The 19,078-nt window shown below is 37.1% G+C and overlaps 2 protein-coding genes and 1 pseudogene across 4 annotated transcripts in view; 1 reads left to right on the top strand and 2 right to left on the bottom strand.

The window, feature by feature from the left end:
• Positions 1-534: 534 nt before the first annotated feature.
• On the bottom strand, positions 535-652 carry LOC118605892 (annotated as a pseudogene).
• Positions 653-3,935: 3,283 nt separating this feature from the next.
• On the bottom strand, positions 3,936-10,345 carry LOC118605505 (proline-rich receptor-like protein kinase PERK5). The gene is made up of 3 exons (XM_036225050.1): positions 10,278-10,345; positions 9,822-10,165; positions 3,936-9,357 (listed from the first exon to the last, which is right to left on the bottom strand). The coding sequence occupies exons 1-3, from the start codon at positions 10,343-10,345 to the stop codon at positions 9,263-9,265; spliced, it is 507 nt and encodes a 168-aa protein (XP_036080943.1). The 3' UTR covers positions 3,936-9,262.
• The window catches only part of USP34 (ubiquitin specific peptidase 34), a 208,219-nt gene continuing 199,259 nt past the window's right edge, over positions 10,119-19,078 (top strand). For 2 of the 3 annotated variants that reach the window (XM_016129612.2, XM_016129611.2), the window contains exon 1: positions 10,387-10,544. In XM_016129612.2, the coding sequence (XP_015985098.2) occupies positions 10,502-10,544 (43 nt within the window). In that variant the 5' untranslated portion in view covers positions 10,387-10,501. Of the gene's footprint in view, positions 10,545-19,078 lie in introns of all 3 variants that reach the window. The other variant, XM_016129610.2, reaches the window with a different exon arrangement.

The raw sequence follows: 19,078 nt of genomic DNA, 5'->3' as shown, positions 1-19,078 counted from the left end.
TAATCCTTAAATTATTTTTAATTCTGTGCTTATTTTGAGTCAGACATTGTTCTACACACCTCATCTGTATTAACTCAATCCTTACAACTCTGAGGTATTATCATTAACTCTCATAGAGAAACTGAGGCACGGAGAGATTAAGTAATTTGGTCAAAGTCACATAGTGGTAATTATACAAAAAATCCTTTAAATGGTATGAATGCCTCTGGTCTTTAACTTTAGGACTATACATTAAGGATCACACCCAGTGAATGGAGAGTCTTTATGCCTCACCTAGGCAACAATGCAAAGATTTTAGAGCAGTGGTTTTCAAATTAGGTGTACACATACTGGATTATATGAACACTTTCCAAAGGACCACAAACATAAATAGCTTTAGAGTTATCAATTTCTAGATCTTCAACTTCTGTGTTTATTACTATAAGGCATTAATATGTAAAAATAAGGGTGGTGGGAAGCAAAGGGACAATTCAAATTTTTGATTTTGGGAAAATCTCCTTGTCAGTTCACAATCCCTTATTTTTTATTTTTTACACCTAACAGCACCTGGTCTTCCTAGGTGGTCTCCCATCCAAGTACTAACCAGGCTCAACCCTGCTTAGCTTCCAAGATCAGATGGGATCGGGCTTATTCAGGGTGGCATGGCCATAGACAATGCTATTTTTTATTTTGAGGGGATCACCAGATATAAAAAATAAAATCAAGGTTAAATATTTTATGGAATTTCTTTTCAGGTAAGGTATATATAAATCAATAAAGTAATTAAAGCTTGTCTATCAAATTATATAACATCTTTAATTCAAATTATATTCAATTCTCATATTATTTCCAGTTATTAAATGCTTTCCTGCTCCATTAACAAAATAAAATTATATGCCAGTTACCAGACTAATTTGAATTTAATCAATATATATTTCTTTGTTTCATTAAATACATAGGAACAGCTTGAATCATGAACTCTGACAAAATTAATTTATTTCTGATTTTTACAGATATTCTTCATAGTTCCCAAAACTCAATATAAGAATTTGATATATGCAAATATATACATTTACTGAAGGTATACCATATCATTTTTCTCATATCATAAACTTATTTTGCCACATATTTTTTATTACAAATAATGGAAACATTTTATCATATAGCTTATGAAAAAATTGTCATCCGACTTTACTAATTTAGTAATAATCTACCTTGTAAATGTGTTCCAAAATGTATTTCTCAGTAGTTTTAATATTCCTCAAAGTATCAAAATCTATACAATATATACTGATGTATTAATTTAAATTGAAAAATGAAGTCAGACATTTTATTGATTTGATTTGGCTGACTCAATTGACAGTGAGGACTGCCTTCTCCAATTACATTAACATAGCCAATATTTTCTTTAAAGCAAATAAGTTAATTTGCAACCTCAAGTTTTGACAAAAGCCAAAGGTGACCCTAAGTGAAATCCTAACCGATATTTTACTTTTACATTTAATTATTTATCAAATTGTTATATTTTTTATTATGATAAACTGTGTATTCAGAGTAATTTAATATTGGAAATGTTAACACTTAAAACTTCGTGGTTGTTAAATTTCTTGAGTATAAGACCTGTGTATCATGGTTTTGTAGAATGTGCTTGTTTTTTGTCTTGTAGAATGTTAAATACTTAGGCACTATATTACATTAGGGTAAAATTTTTGTGGGGAAAGTAGGACGAAGAGCTTGTTGGTGGACCTTTGAAAATGGTTGATTTTGAGTATCAAGTTGTTAGGGTTTTTAGATTTCTTTTGAAACATTTAAAAGGGATGAAATAGTTTTATTTAAAATGTCAGTATTCTGTTATAAATTATATCTTTTGAAACTTTAAGGTTATGATGAAAAATGTTAGACGTCAAATTAAGAATCTGCAAGGGATAAATACTTTTTCGAAATTACTTTGCGGAATGCAGTCGAAAGGGTTAGGAGAATTCAAATCTGATATTTAATATTTCTTCCAAGTTAGAGTTCCATGAATGTGATGCTAAGAGGCCACTCAGAAACACTGTAAGTCGGGGAGTGAAACAAACACTTAAAGGCCTGATTACTCTGAGCTGTCCTTAGAGAAAAAAACAACCCCCTCCATCCAGTCTTTCTCACACACACCTAACCTCATACCAAGATAAAACCTTTGCATCTTTTTACAATCCTTTAAAAAATATTTTAAAAATATGAACTCAATACAAGATTGCTTAGAAAAATCATTTCGTGGAAGGGAGGCTGTAACATTTTTAGATCTTTTACCTCTGTTATAAAGGTATGGGGATAGGTTATAGAAAAGCACTAAGTGACAGACAAGGAAAATTTTAGGTGTTGAGTCTCTCAAGGTTGTTTTTGGTCCTTTCTCTTCACTCTACAGTCCAGCCCCTGTATGATCTCATGGCTTCATTTACTGTTTGTGGCAGGTACTGTGAAAAACTCAATACCCACTGCCAGCTAGCTTTTCATTCTACCATAGAGGCTGTAAAGTGAAATATTGGATTTCAAGCTTTTTTTGAGGCTTAAAAGTGGCCATGTGACAGTGCTTTGGGTAATGAGACCAAAGGTAAAGTTAACTGTACGGTTTTCTGGAAAGTTTTGCTTTCCTCATGAGAGAACAGTTTCTTTAGGTTTGGAACTTGTAGTGCTAAATGTGTAGCAATTCTTTCCCGCATAAAGCAAAAACCTAGCATAATAAAGATCATTTTCATACTTACATTTCCAGTCCAGAACTTTCTTCTTAGCTTTAGATTCAAACATTTATCAGCTCAACTCTTTTTGGTTATCTCACAGACACCTCATGCTGAGCACTTGTAAAATAGTATGTCATTATTGACACTATCTCCCTTGTCCTCCTTTAAGTGATCCCTATCTTGGTGAATAGCACCACTATTTAACCAGTTGTACAAATCACAAATCTTGAGATAACCTGATACTATCTTCTCCCCATAACCATTCACCTTAAAAATATTTTTATTAATATACTCTTTTCTTCATTTATTTCCTATTACCCTAGTCTAAGCTATCATCTTTCTGGATTAATATTAATAACACTCAGTTGTTTCTACTTCCAATCTATTTTCTACAGATTAGTCAAAACTGTTTTAAAATACAAATCTGATTGTGTTGCTTTCACACTTCAGTTGCTTTTGGGATCTAGGCCAAAATCTTAGCAACATCTGTGGGTTCTGCAAAGGGCCTTCGTCCATAATGATGTTCTAGTTATACTGGCCTTCCTTCTGTTCCTAGAAACAGCCTAGCAATTTTGTGTCTCAGGGGTTTTGCATATGCTATTCCCTATATTTGTATGCTACTTACATTAGTTTTCTATTGCTGCTGTAACAAATTACCACAAACTTAGTGGCTTAAAACTAAATTTCCTTTAACAAACATTATTTTACAGTTCTATGAATAAGTAGCCCAATAAGGGTCTCATAGGGCTAAATCAAGGTGTCAGCAGTTCCGCATTCTGTTCTGTAAGCTGAAGGGCAGAATCTGTTTTTCACAGCTTCTAGAGGCCAGGCACATTTCTTGGCTCATGGCCCATTCTCTGTCTTCAGAGACAGGAACATTACATCTCTCTGATCATTCTTGTGTAGTCATAGCTCCCTCAGAACAAAGCTGGGAAAAGTTGTCTAATTTTAAAGCTGCATTAATTGAGTCCATATGAATAATCTAAAATAATTTTCCCATCTCAAGGTCCTTATCTGTAAAGTCCCTTTTGCCATGTAAGGTACCAGATTCTGGGAATTAGAACATGGACATCTTCGGGGGCACAATTCTGCCTACCACACTTTTAAATAACTGCATTGGACTATAATAACTTAAATAGTTACTTTAGGGTTTTATTTTTGTTATATAACCATATGTCTCATATAGCAACATGTAGGCAGTTGCTAGCACTGATGCAGCTTCTCAATAATGCCACCAGGGACCCAAGCCTTTTCTCTTTCCATTCTATCTTCAATGCCTTGGCTTTTGCTGATAGGCTTATTCAGAATAGCTGCTCCTTCTCTAGACATCACATCTGTATCCAAAGCAGATGAGTGTTGTACCAGATACCATCCATGCTCTGCCCCTAGTTATCACTTCAGTGCAGTGGTCAGGGTTCCAACTGCTAGCAACTGTTTTTCTATGCCTGAAGGTTTTCTCTGGGTGCTTGGGAAGCCTGCTTTGCTGCTTACAACTCCTCCCCCTAGCAACAGTCAATTGTGATTAAAGATAGAGTAAATACCTAGCTTCCTTGTCCCTTGGGTAGGATGATTTTAAGACATGTTTTATAATGGTTTATAGTTTCCCTGTGGGGTTAGGTTCCTTACCCTTGTGTGTGAGAAAAGGGCTTGATAATGAATTCTTTGTTGGCTTACCTACCCCCTCCATCCCCATTTCTTGTCTCACAGCTCCACTGTCCTACCAGTGTTTCTTGGGATGATATAAGCAAACTATTTCTATTTGTGTGTTTCAGGACCTGCTTTGGGGAGAATGCAAACCAAAACAGGCCACCATCACTTTCCCTTCTTCCTGCCTTTGAAGACTGCTTTAAAGTTCGTGCTGTAGTGGCTGTCTTATAACTGGGAGGTGACAAGCCAATATATGGAGGGTAGAGTGGGAAGAAACAAAGAACTTGAGTTCATATCCTTGATTCACTGTACTGGCCTGGGACTGTCTACTATCTATTTGTTACAAGAGGAAAAATAAGCTCTATTTGTTTAAGCCATTCTTAACTGAACCATTTTTTTTTTTTTTTTACCTGCAGTCCAATGTGTCCCTTATACAAATAAACATGGAAACACAGACTCTAGTAAAAGCTATGAAAATAGAGTACTGTGATGGAATATTAGGAGGGGAGTTATTTTTTGAGATGTTTAAGTTGAAACCTTTAGGATAAGAGATTAGCCATTTCAAAATAGAGAGCATGTCCTAGGAAGAAAAAAGATTCACAAAGACTGAGGGCATGAAAAGTTTTTATTTTAGAAACCAGACCAGTGAGGTTGGAATGTAATAAGGGTAATGTTAAAAACTGGGGAGAGAGGTTGCGGGAAGACTCAAGTAGAGTTTATTCTAAATGCAACAGGAAATATTGAAGGGTTTTAGACAGAAAAGTGATAGAATCCAATTTTTAAAGAATAATCACTCTGGCAGTTTATGAACCAAACAGCAATTTGCTGAACTGGGTGCTGTGGATAAAATAGCATACCTGCCTTTCTAATAATGGCCCTAAGTTTCACAAACCGTGATAAGTGTGGGTATTTGATGGAGTTGTAAATTCTGCAGGATATCTTGGCCTCTGATATTGACACCACCAGACCTTTAACCTCAAAATCTAAAGACAAAAATGCTATGTTCAATAATAGCAACCACAATGGTAAGACAAATAATTTCCATGGCAATATTAATTTTACAAAGCTGTTTATGTGGGACTTCTTTCCAGGCAAGTACCTAGCGATACACTACAAACTTGAGAAATTTGAAATTTCACATATTGTATAATTTTACTCAAAGCATAATTCTACCACTAGATGGTGACATGTATACAAAATACTAAAGTCATCTTTATCAATCTACCTACTGAAGGTTTGCTAATTGCTGATTATTGGTTTTACAATCCAGATTTACAAGAACTTAGGGGACATTTTACCAGAGATTCTGCTCCATCATATTTTTAGAACACACACCTTTCAAGTGCATTAAAAACTCTCTGTTGTCGCATATACAAAGTTGGCGCAGAACAGTGAGTGAAGTTAGGAGGCAGGCAACCTTGTTTTTATTGGCTTTTATGCCTTTATCTACTAACAAGCACCTGGAGTAGATAAAGTGTTGGTAAACTACAGCCTGTAGGCCAAATCTGGCTAGTTACAAGTTTTTGTATTTTTACATTTTTAAATGTTTGAAAAAAATTAATAGTATTTTGATACATGAAAATATAAATTTCAAATTTGTGTCCATAAATAAAGTTTTATTGGAATATAGCCACACTTATTCAGTTATATATTGTCTATGGCTGCTTTCCTGCTGGCGGAGTTGAATAGTTGTGATAAGAGATTTGGAATGGTTATAAAGCCTAAAATATTTGTTGAGCAATGAAGTAATGATTGAAGAGTAGTGATCATTTATGACGATAATTTTCTAGATTCTCAAAACATTTTTACCAAGCATTTCACATAACTTTTTAAAGAAAAAAACTAGGAAGCAATGGGTTTAAAAAAATGTTTCAAGATCAGAATGTTCTATTTTTAAGAATCGTTATCGGTCCCTCTGTGGCCTTAGAAGCATAGCTGACAGACACAAATAATTATCAAAAGAATACCTGTTTTAGTTAGGAATGTGTTTAGCTACAACTAATGGAAAACTAAGAGTGGATTAAAAGGGATTTTTCTTAAGCAGTCTTGCGGTAGACAGCTGCTCAAAGATGCATCAGGGACTCATCCACACCTTATTATTCTGTATTATCAACTTTATGGTTGGCTTTTGTTTGTGGTTTCATTGTTAAAAGAAATGTTAAAATGGATGCTGCTTTACTCGTGTATCAAGAGCATGTTTCAGGAAGAAAAGTTAAGAAGCTCATCTGCTGAATTTTTCCCTTTTTTACTAGAAATGGGCAATTCTTTCCAAAAGACTCACTCTGCAGATTTCCACTTACATATGGCCAGCCCTAGAGAAACCTTACCATAATTGGTTTTAACTCATTTTCCATTTAGCAAAAAAAAAGTGCAGCTTGATGCTAGTGTTAATTTTATATAAACATACTCTTTGAGGCTGAAGCAAATCTGGTTTTCAATGTGAAAATAATATAAAAACTGTCTTTGGAGTTATTTCTAAACAGAACTTGTACCTAATCCTAATGTAACAGAAATATATATGATGATCAGTATTTTTTAAAAAATTTCAAAGCATGGAACAACACAAAGCTGAACATCGTTCTGCGCAAAATATTGTTTCTCTCTGGATCTTCTTGCCATCCTGTCATTGTGCGTGCAGCAAACTTTGCAGTGCCCTTTTGGATTGTTTCCTTGATGTTGGTGGTATGCTCTTGGGGAAATGTCTTCCAGACAGGTAAGGAGGTGTGACAATCTTGAAGACATTGCTGCCCTGGCTTGGGATGCTTTTCCAGCATTCTTTCAATCAATGTCAGTCTGAAGTTTACATGGCTGAGTGTGTGCTAAGGATTGTCCTTTTTGAAAAGGATGTGGGAGTTTAGCTTTGTAATGTTTGGAAGGTGACAAAAGAATTTTACACCAAAACTTGCACCTTTTGGGCTCAGTTGGATAACTGGGCATCGGATCAGTCGAATCCACTGCTCCCATATTCTCATTATAATTCACGACACGTGGTTTCTTAGTTCATCACAGAATATGGCTACCGTCATCCATTTGCAATTCTTTTTTTCAGGTCATTTGGCATGTTTTCTGTACAAAGGAGCTGTCCCAAATGCATCAGCCCTGTTTGATGTAACTCTCTGAAAAGCATGGGAGATGTTTAAAAATTATCAAGGAAGACACAATATCCTTGGCCAAAGTCATTCACTAAGGTAGGAATAATGCGTGACGATTTCAAACCATCAGCTGAATCTTTCAAATTCACTTTCATAAAGTACATACAGCTTGAGACCAAACTGTGCTTGTTTCATTGGGATGTACTGCTTCATAGCTAACAGCCCCTTGAAAAGCATCAATGATTCATCAACTAATGTTTCCGTTTGAAGTATATACGTTGAAAACTTATTTATAAGAAAGTCGAACACAGGTTTGATCTTCTGCAATGACATCTGGACTTTTGATTGACTTGCAGACACCAAAGGAAAACTAAAAATCTTTCACTAGTCATAATTTGCCTGAGATAGGGTGTTTCCAAAAGAGACCTTGTCAACCAAAAAAATCTCTAGCTCAGGTTTCTGAACAACTTTGCAGTAGCATTATTGCAAAAAAGACTTTCAGTTTGTCATTGTCAAGTCTTTCCATTTAATCATTCACAAAAATCCTTTCAGACTAGGTAGCTTTGAAGCCAGCAAGGCAGTGTGGGAATGTTTCACTAGTAATTTTTGAAACTAATTCCTCAGTAAAGAACAGTTCAAAATACTGCAGTACATCAGTAGTATAACTGACATCAACTTTTCTGCCAGGTGTGCTGGGAGTCATACCTTTGATGTGGAATCATGAGTTGACCACTTGAGTGTGATCTGTAGGGCTAATGTAGGCCTATTTCCACTAAATTCCAAATTGACTGGAGGCCCGACCACAGTCTTCCAAAGCACTATCCCAAAAATCATCAGAATTGTCTATTTCAGGAAAATTGGATTCATTAATGAATCTTCTAACACGTGTGAGAACAATGTTAACATCATGCATAGGAATACTATGTTTTCTAGGATTAGACATTTTCAGAAATCTAAATTGTTTTATAAATGGCAATACCACTACTAAAAACAGAATGCTATAGAATGATGTCATCTGCTTCCAAAGACTAACGATATACTAGAGTGATGCAAAAATAACAACAAAAAAAGATATTTTGTGGCAAACTTTGGGGGTAAGGTTAGGACTGTAATCTGTGAGTTATCTTGGGGTAAAAGCTGCAGCCGCAAGCACCACCGGCAATTATTCTCAGGGCAAATGGGAAATGGGTTAAATCAATAACAAATATTCCTTGAGTCTTTCCTTCCTGAGACCAAGATCGCTAGGCTACCATTTGTTAAAAAAAAAAAAAACAAAAAAAACAAAAAACCACTTGGATCTGGCAAGCTTCTCTGTTGTCAAGGAAGAAGGGTGAGTGGAAATGGAGGGACAATGTCTGCTTCAGGATCCAATGTCTACAGAAACTCGTGTTTCATGGGAAAGATGGGAAGGCAAGATGATGTCAGGATAGCTCTACAGATGCTAAGGATCACCTGACCATATGAAAATAGGTTGGGGAGAAACTTTATACCATCAACTTCAAGCAGCAGAAAGGTCATATAAAATGGAGAGATGATGATGTGACATAATTTAAGACAAAATCTATAAAAGAATTACTTGTCACCCTAATAAATTTAATTTAAAATTTTTAAATACTACTACTTAATAGCTGCTGTAGTTACAGTTCTAAAAATATTATGTACACTACCTTTCAGACTTTTAGTCACATCTCTAAACATATTGGCTACAGAAATCGAGGAAAGTATAAGTGCAGGTGCGAGGCAAATTTTCCCAAAGCCAACTAGTTAACACCAGTTATCAGCTGCGTGTCCCCTTTCCTTCACTTGTTCTTCATTCTCCGTTCCTCATCTTAATATCCTTTCTAATTGCTCTTCGCTGAGAAGCATAATATACTTTTTCAGGCGATGAGATGTAGACGGGCAACTCGTGAGGGACCCTCCTGCAGAAAAAGGAGATGCCCTGTGAACACTCTTCACTCCGCCATTTCTAGTCACATCAAGTTGTCTCTGCTGCAGGACGGATGAGCCGAGCCTTGCAGGATTGAGGGTGGCGAGGAACACGGATGCAGGTTAAGCTGGCCCTTGGGCTGTTCCATTCTCACCAAGTCCCGCGGGAAAATGGCCGTGTGTCCCAACATGGGCTGCGGCGCCACCCGGGCTCCCCAATAATCCTCAGTCTCCCCTACCCTAAAAGCCTGCGCGCGGGCGAGGGGGACATGGGAGAAATCAGCACCCATTCCGCTTCCTGGGCCTGGAGGAAAAATGGCGAGGCGCAGGGGCGGGGGACAGGGCGGCGCGAGTGACCCGGCGTTCACTGGGCCTCGGAGCCCGCAGAGTGGGCCGCCGTGGGCGACTCCGCGCAATCGCGACCCGCTCAGTGCCTCCGCCATCTTCTCCTACTCACCAGGACTCCCCCCGCGGCCGCACTGGCTTCGCCTTTCCCTTCCGGCCGCTGACAAGAGATCCGGGCTGGGCGGGGTGGGCGAGCGCGAGGAGGGGGTGGACCAAGGGCGGGGAGGCCGGACGGAAGAGGAAAGGGAGGGCGGCGAGTCGGCCGCGGCGGGGTGTGGAGCGTGCGGCGTGTGTGCGGAGGGAGAAGTGGGAGGGCGGGAGACGACGAGAGGGCGGGAGGCGCAGGAATGAGAGCGCGAGGCGCTTCTCTTCGGCTCCTTCGCCCGGGCGGAAAGAGCCGAGCGCAGCCCGAACGCTGTATTAAAATGGCGGCGGCGTCGGCGGTGGCCGCGGCGTCTGGTCGGTGAAGTGACTCTGCTGCTTCTCTCCCCACCCGCCCCCTCCCTCCCTTCCCCTCCCCCTGTCCTTCCCCCCTTCCCCGCCGCCGGCGCCTCCGCGCCCCTCCGGCCTGCGCACCTCCCCTCGCCCCCCTTCTCTCCCCCGCCCGCTCCAGGGACCGCCGGCCCCCTCCCCCATTCTGCTCCCCGCCCCGTCCCCGCCGCCGCCCGCCCTCTTCGCCTCCCCGCCCCGCCGGCCGGCCAGCCCCATCCTCCGCCTCTCTCCCCTCCCCCCCGCCGGTCAGGATCAGTCAGAGCGATCCGAAGCGGGGGAGGGGGGGGCGGCGGCCGAACGATGTGCGAGAATTGCGCAGACCTGGTGGAGGTGTTAAATGAAAGTAAGTAGCCGCGGCGGCGGCCTGTTGGGGTACACGGTTTAGGGCCCCCGCGTCGCTCCTGGGCCCCCCGGGCGCCGCGGCCTGCAGGAGACGACGGCCGAGTCGGGCAGCGTGCGGGCCTAGCGCCCCAGGAAGGTGCGCGGTAGCGCGCCCGCCGCGCCGCCTCGGGCCCAGCCCGGCCCGGTTACCTGAGCGCCCGAGAGGGGGCCGCCGCAGAGCTGCGGCCAGGCCAGGCCCGAGCGGTCTCAGCACTTGGAAACTTTCTTCATTACAGGTGTCAATTAACGAAGGCACTAATGAACCTTCGCCTCCTTTTCCTATCGGGAAGGTGAGGGGACTGGGGGTCTGAGAACCAGGCTTTCCTCCGCTGTTCGGACCCTCCAGCCGCCCTCTTTGATTTTTCAGCATGCTGCGGAGGCCTCTTTTACCTGCTAATTTTCATTAAACTCCCTGGGAGGAGGTTGGTAGTTTTCCCCTCCCTTGGGGTATGTGTGGGTGTATTAAACCCTTTTGCCAGTCTTTAAATAGCTGAAAATGAATTGTAGGGAAGCTTGGAACCTTCGTACCTATTTAAAAAAAAATAGTTAATTATGTTTCCTCTTAGTGTACCATTCGTTGTTATGATAAATTCTGTTACATTAAGGAGAATACTGTACTACAGATACCATCCCAGGATAGTCATGGCCTATCATCTGGAATGAAAGGCATTAATCCTTATACTTTTGATTATTAAAGAGCGTCTATTGATCTTTTCTAGTCAGATTCTTTTAATTTATTTTATTCTCATCCCTTTAAAGAAACAAAATATATTGCAAGTTAACTAGGCCCCAAGGCCTAGTTGTTCCAGGTGAATTAGATAAAAGGTTAATATACAAAAACTTGATTGTTGAGGAAATGGTCATATACGAACAGCTTTATGTGGGTTTTAGATTTTTGTTTGATATTTTGAAAGACTTCCAAACTACCTATTTTCTAATACTATTCTTTAAAACAATAGATTTATAAAATATATTGTTTGTGTTTGAATTTTACTTTGTGTTTGAATTCCACTTTTAATAACTAAAAACAGTAATAAAAGTGGAAGGGAACTCAGTTTATTTTCAGCTGAGTACTTAATGACAGGTGGAAGCAGGGTTTTATGCATATTTAAACTAAACTTTATCCAATATTTGTGCAATTCTAAATTTTCCTAGGATTTTAAGCTTATTTGTATGTATTTTGAGATATTGTTATTTTCGGTGCCGGTGGTTATGATATGCTGATAAAAGTCCTTAGTACTTATTGCCATAAACTATATTTTATCTCAGGTATAAGTTGTGTGATTATGGCTTTGTTCTGAAATTTGAAAATGAATAGCTTTGCTATCTAATCTATATTAGGAAAAAATGCTTTTAGTAATTTTGTTGATATTTTAAAATTCTTTTAAACTTAATGGGGAAAATTAATTTTGAACATACTATCTAAAATTTGTTAACCTTTATTATCTTTTGAAAAGATATAATGAAAGGTACTGTTGAAGATTGTGTGAGAAACCCCTAAAACTTTGTTTAGAAGCACTCAAAAATGCAATGGAGTAATGGAAAGTCAGAAATATGGAGACCCAAAGTAGAATTTAGCCTTTATTACCTCTAAGTTAAAGTTAGTTGAACCAGGTTCACAAAATCTGGCCACCCTCTAAGACACCTGTTTTAATGAACAAAAAAGTGTATTATATCCTATTTGTGTATAAGTCAGTAATCTCTAAAAAATACTTAAGTAGCTTAATATTTCCTTAAAGGCGCAGTTTAGAAATCTATCTCCTAAACACAATCTCACAATGATACTTCTCTCTTTTTTTTTAAATTAAGCAATTTTATTTGTAGGTTATACTCCAAGCTATTACAAGTTGCTTTTTCCTCCCTGTTTAAAAGTCGTTTTTATTTTTCCTGTTTGTAGTTTCTGTATCCCAAATATAAGATACTTAAGTTCCCTAAGAGCAGAGGGTATTAACAATATCTCATTATACTAACATTTATCCATGACCAAGTGGGAGTGTGATGTTTGGAACTTGATAAAACTTGAAGTAGGTTATATGTCTTTCTTGTAACATGGTTCACAATAATCTATCAAGTCTTAACTTTTCCCCCGCCGTGGATTGTGCATAGATGAGCATCAATTCCTTGATTAGAAATTCAGAGTTAAAGTACCAAAATAATGTGCTCAGAATTCATCTCTCAGTATAACTCCCCAACACAGTTTAACCAAGAAGAAATAAAATTATCTACATTTTTGGGTGGTTTGTTTCAAGTTAGTATTTAAAAAAAAAAAAAAAAACAATAAAAAATACCCCAAACCCATCATTTCTTTTCAAATTTGCAATCACTGGTCAAGCTTAAAGAAGTCATCCTGGGCACACCAGTAAATGTGTAATTTAAAATTTTTGTGTTAAAATGAAAGAGTAGACATAATATGGATAGTATAGCTTTATATCTGATAGGCACAGAATTTTTAATAGAGTTAGGACTTCCTATGAATTGTTTATTTTAAAATCTGGCAGAATGTAATTAGTTAAAAAATTGGTAGCAAAACGTTGTAAATAGCTTCCTTTTGTCATCAGTTTTTGATGAGAGTATTTGTATTACCAGTTATACCTCTAGTCCTGTGGAGAATCTAAAGCCATAAACTCTTACCATGGGGATACATACACTTATTCAGACACCATTTTGCCCGCAGTTGAAGGGCCATTGAAGCCTGTTTGTGGAACCAGGCTAAAGACCCCATAATAATGCGGTCTTGACAGATATCCTAAAATTTGAAATTAAGTTCCAAAAAAGCATTTGGCTTTAGTGTTAGAATAAGCAATCTTAACAATACTAACATATTTGATTTTCTGTTTTTCTTTTAATGCTTCATTTTTAATAACGAAGGCATTTTAAAAGCATGGAATGTATTGAGTAAATTTCACTACAGTTTGTGGAAATAATTTTTAAGTTTATATTCCTATGCTTGTTCTGTTAAGTTTGTATGTTTGCTGCTTTTATAGCTACTTTTGTGAACCAGTTTACTAAGTCCAAGGTATTTCTGTATGTTGATGAGAAGTTGGAGGACTGAAGTTATGCTTTGGGCCGTCATCCTAGCTTACTGTAAATTGAGGTCATTATTTGCCTTGGTAAGGTAAATTTCTCAGAGAGTGAAAATGGCTGTAAACATGCATCAGTCTTTTAAAGCATTTGTATGTTGTAGATTTTATTCTATGTATTAGGTGAATTACAGTTTACCAATTATTTAGAATGGACAATTCATTTGTCTTTCCTAACTATCCTTTGAAATAGGCAAGAAGAAGTATTTGTGTCTCAGTTTTAAAGGTGAAATTGAGCCTCAGGCCAAGTGATTTGCTAAAGATCACCAGTCATCTGCTTAGTAGTCTTTTCTAAGCCAGAACTCAAGATACTCTGGTATCAGTATTTGCAAAATAAAATTCTGTTTGCATTTTATTTTTAAAGCAGAATACTTTATCGAGTAGTTTGTGTAGGGTACTTTATCAGTTCTTTGAGGTAGGTACTCCATCACACTTTTCAGATAAGAGAACCAAAGGTTTAGAGTTTACATAATTTGTGTGGAGTCACATGACTATTCAGTGGAGCCAGGATTTGAACAGGACTTCATTCCCAGGTCAAGCCAAAAGCCCATGTTCTTTACAGTTATGTTGTATAAACTTAATGATATATTCAGGTGGAGGGCATTGTTGGCTATCTTGTTTGATTGACAAAATAAAAAATTACTCTTTTTATGTATTTTTATAAATTCAGGTGTAATTCCATAGTATTTGTAGTAGGAATTTATGGTAATAAATGTAGCTGAATGGAAATCTATTTTAATGTTGTTAGCAATGAGCCCTTTAATTATAGGTTTCTAGGGTTTTTTAGATAAGTATGCAGGCACTAAATAATTAAATTATTAGGAACAGAAAATTTTTGGTAGACATTTAATTCTAAAATTTGAACCAATTCTTAAAATTGGAAATTTCATTTTACTACAATACAAAGTCCCAAATTATGGACTTTTATTGATCTTGCTATGTATATGTCCTCTTAAACCAGTTAAGATTTTAAATACTATTTTTCAAAGATAATAGTATTCATGATTTCATTTCAAATGTCTATAAAATAATAATCTTCTACAAACATATATAGTAGATTATTAATATGAAAGTTGTCTGCATTGTCAATGCAATAGTAACATACTTCATGAATGCAGTGCTAGTTTTCGCACTGCATTCATGAAGTATGTTACTATTTTTTACATGTTTAATAATGATAGTATCTGTATATCTACAAGTATTTCTTACGTGTATTAGTAAGAATTTTTGTATTTTGAGAAAAATAAAGTCAGACTTTCTAATAATAACATGACCGATGCATGACAGACCATATCCCAAGTGGGCTGGAGCACTTTTTTTTGCTTACTCTCATTTTTTTCCTAATTATAAAAGTTGCATATTCTCATTGTAGACATGCTAAAAGCTTTTCAAGTTTAATTCACCCATAATCTTACCATCCAGCGATGATTTGTGTTGATGCTTTGAAATGTTTTTCTGTTATTTTTTGGTACACATTTACATTTTTAAAATTGAAAATGAGGTATGTGTAGTTTAATATCTAGCTTGTTTCACCTAAAATTATGTTCAGTCATTTCCCATATTAACTTTTTGAAAACATTTCATGTCTTTATAATTTTTCCATTTCATATACAATTTAATATTTTCCTGTTATTTGTTTCCAGTTCTTCCACATTAATAAACAATGATGCAAATGAGCATCCAGGTATATAAATCTTTTAATTATATCACTTTCTTTAAGATAGAATCCTAGAAGTGATTGCTGTGTCAAAAACATAAACATTTTTATTTATATTTTCAGTTGCTTTCCAGAAAGGATATACCGATTTCTGTTTTTTCAGCAGTGTCTGCGCAACTTAGGCACTCTCACTTTTGCTGAATGTTATCTTTTAAAAAGTGTTATTTTGGCAAAAAATGTAATAACCAATTACTAGTAAGTTGTAAACACATATTTTTATTGGCTATTTGCATTTCTTCTTTAATGCATTGCCTGTGTTCTTTTCCCACTTTTTGGGTAAATGTTTTATGTTTTAATGTTTTGTGTTACTGACTTGTAAGAGTGTCTCACTTATTAAGAGTATCAACCCTTAGTCATATTTATCATGTACATTTTTTTTCCTGCTTTTTTTATTTGCTTTTTCTTCTTGGTATTTTTAATTACTGGTTTTTATAAGTTTTGTATTGTGAAGCTTCTCTGTAGTTGCCCATCTAAAACACAATAATATGATTATCATATTACCTGCTTAAACCATCATAGCTTTTCATTGCCTGGAGAATAAAGTCCTAAGTTCTTAGCCGTGTGTGTGTGTGTGTGTGTGTGTGTGTGTGTGTGTGTGTGAGAGGGAGAGGGGGAGAGAGGGAGGGAGAGGGAGGGAGAGAGAGGGAGAGAGAGGGAGAGGGAGAGAACGAGAACACAGTTTGGCCAAAATTCATCTTTCTGGCCTTTCTTTCTTTGTGGATGGTGAATTCCTTAATGTCAGGAGCCATGTTTTATTTCTTTTCCCAGTCCTAATACAGTGCCTTGTAGAGAGTTGGTGCTTAGTAAACAATTTATTTAACGAGAAGTTAATCATAGAAGAATGTGATTGCCTAGGTAAATCAGTGTTCTTGGATCTATAGTCAGTAGTGATTTAAATATGACAGTTTCTGGATGAAGAATGCTGTAGCTGGTATATTATATATACTGCTTTTTATTACCTTAGTCATAAACCGGTAGGTATATACTTATAAAAAATCTACCCTAACTTTGTTCTAAATTAATAGGCAAGGCAAAGAGGTGAAAATTGTATTTCTCTGTAAGAGGTGAGATTTGGGTATATGGGATGAAATTTGTTTAAATTACTTTTATTTAGGACTTTATATACCAGGAAAATAATTAGACTTTTTACCTTTTGATGTGATTAACACCTATAATGTTATTTTTCTTTTAAATTCAATAGAAAATAAAAACAGTTTCTAAATATAGGTTGCTCAGTTAATTGAGAATTGATGTAGTACAAATCTTGCTTCCTCTTATACTTTCCTTACTGTGGTAGAAGACAGGTTTTTATTCCTCCTTTGGCAATACTCTCTCCTAAAGAACTTATCTTGCTTAGATCCGCTGGAAGACCTTACTCCCTAGCTATTTTGTGCAGATTCCAGTTAGACATCTGACCATGAATTGTTGGGGTGCTGACCACGATCAGATTTTTCCTGTTAGAATGTTTGAACTAAAGACCCAGGTAACTGGAGCAGCTGAATTAGAGTGAGTGCTTTGGCAAACTAATGTGAGAGAACAGAATTGTCGAGCAAGTGAGGGAGGCTGTTTGCAGAAGAGAATTGGGGCAAATTTGTGGAAACAGTTGACATCGAAGCTCCATAAAGAGACAAGATAATATACCCTGGTGGTTTTTCCGAAAGGAAGCTAGAGTTCCTTAAGAGATGTCTCCACTGTGCATCATACCATTTGAATTAGTATGCAACCAAGAGTTTTGATTCCAGTATTGCCCCTGATGAGCTCTCTTTTATTGGAGATTTGGTGTAATCTTTAGCTGTGAGTGCTTCTTTATAATCTGGTTAGGTTTTTGGAATATGTTTGTCAAGTGTCATCTGAATAATCCCTACCATCTATTGCTTGTCTCTCTACCAGGGTGCTTAGTCTTTTTCAAAAGAATGAAAGTAGCTTTGTTGTTTCTTATTCTAACAAGGATACCTGCATTTTTAGGAAAAAAACACAGTGGTACAGAAAATAGTAAAAATAGGAGAATCTGGAACTATGCTTACCAAAGAAATTGTTTGTTTTGGTAAACATCTCATCATTCTTTTTTCTTTTCTCAGACACAGTATGTAAATAAAGTAATCACATATTACTGTATCATTTTTATTAATAAGATATAAGCACCTTTCCATAGTAATATACACTTGTTATAATTTTTAATGCTTTAAATGTAGTAGTCCATTATTTGGTCATACCAATTCTCTGTTGACATGCATTTGGGTTGTTAAATGACTTTGTAATTGTCCGATTATTTCCTTGAATACATAGTCTTTGAAATCAGATTGCTGAGTAGCTCACACAGCATATCTGGAAGGAAATCTGGCAATATGATAAAACTGAAAAAATTTTATCTTCTAATATTATCATCAGTGTGTAGGCTTTATAAAATGTCTATTTCGACTCCTAGGCCTGTCGGGCTGATGTGGCAATATACTGGTTCTAAACCACCGTAGGACAAAACAGGAAAGTACTCTTTATTCTCGGTAACTTTGCTGCCAGACTTACCATTATTGAGGAAGGCTCAGTAACCAATTATGAATGTAGAAGTGTATGAGCAGTGGTAAGAGTGAGACTTAAGAAAATGCTTAAGACAGTAGAGCTTTCGAAGTTGTGTTCATAGTAAGAAGTTAAGTAATAAGGTAGTGGGGCCCACTGCTTGGTAGAGTGGTATAATAGAATGAGGTGGTTAGCAGATTGTTGTTGTACTATAATAATAATCTGTGTTCATTTTGTCCCCTAAGAGGAGTCCCCAGATAGGCAGGATAAATCATATATTAAGAGGGAATCTAACCTCCTGATTGGTGAGGAATAATGAGAGCTTTCTAAATGGTGTTTAGAGTTAAAATCTCCAGGTCTGACCTATTCCATCCAGTAAAGGTGATAGAGTTATGGTTTTGTGATTGTGAAGCTTTAGTTAAGTTTCCAGAAGAGCAGAAATTGGCAAGTATTGCCTTACTTAGATTATTCCCCACCTCCCCCACCCCCTGCCCAATTTGGAAACTACAAAAGAAACTTGCCACTATTATATAATCACTTAGTAAAGACAGAGTGAAAGGATAGTAAAAAATTGGGATGATTCTACTAAGTAACTTATGTTAAACTATCTTATTTTTTTCTTTGATCTGGAGACCAATATGGTAAAACATGGGAATGCCACTATAGATGTGACATATTTTGGCTACATTAAGGCACATGGCAGAATCTGATGCTATAATTGTAAAAAAGATGAGATGTATTTTTTGGTCAACCTAGAAGGGACTTGACTGGTAGCAAGCCATAGGATCTTGTCCTTAATGCTTTCCTCTTCAAGATTTTCAGTTAATGATCCTTGGTTTATAAACTTCCTTGGAGTAGAATTAGCTCTACTTCAAAGGAGTTGGGACTTTGGAAACTCTTCCCTTGTTTGAAAATGAAAAGCTCATTTTGACATAAGATTTCTTTTGGGAAGGAAAGGGTGTAGCTGCATTATAAATAAGCATGAAAACCATTAACAGTATTATATGGGTGCTCAAAAAGCCAACACAACATGAAACTCTTCAACTATAAGTACTGTGCCCAAACTACAGGAGGTAGAGTGCAGTGCTTGTGCAGTTTCAATAGTATGGTGTTGAATTATGTACAGCACAATGATGATCTACTTCTGAAGCTATTTGAACACTGTGTAATTTCACATATCTTCAT

This window comes from Rousettus aegyptiacus, unplaced genomic scaffold (assembly GCF_014176215.1).
Source record: "Rousettus aegyptiacus isolate mRouAeg1 unplaced genomic scaffold, mRouAeg1.p scaffold_m13_p_7, whole genome shotgun sequence".
NCBI lineage: Eukaryota > Metazoa > Chordata > Mammalia > Chiroptera > Pteropodidae > Rousettus > Rousettus aegyptiacus.
The sequence above is the reverse complement of the archived record's forward strand: the minus strand, read 5'-3'. Positions and strand labels throughout refer to the sequence as shown.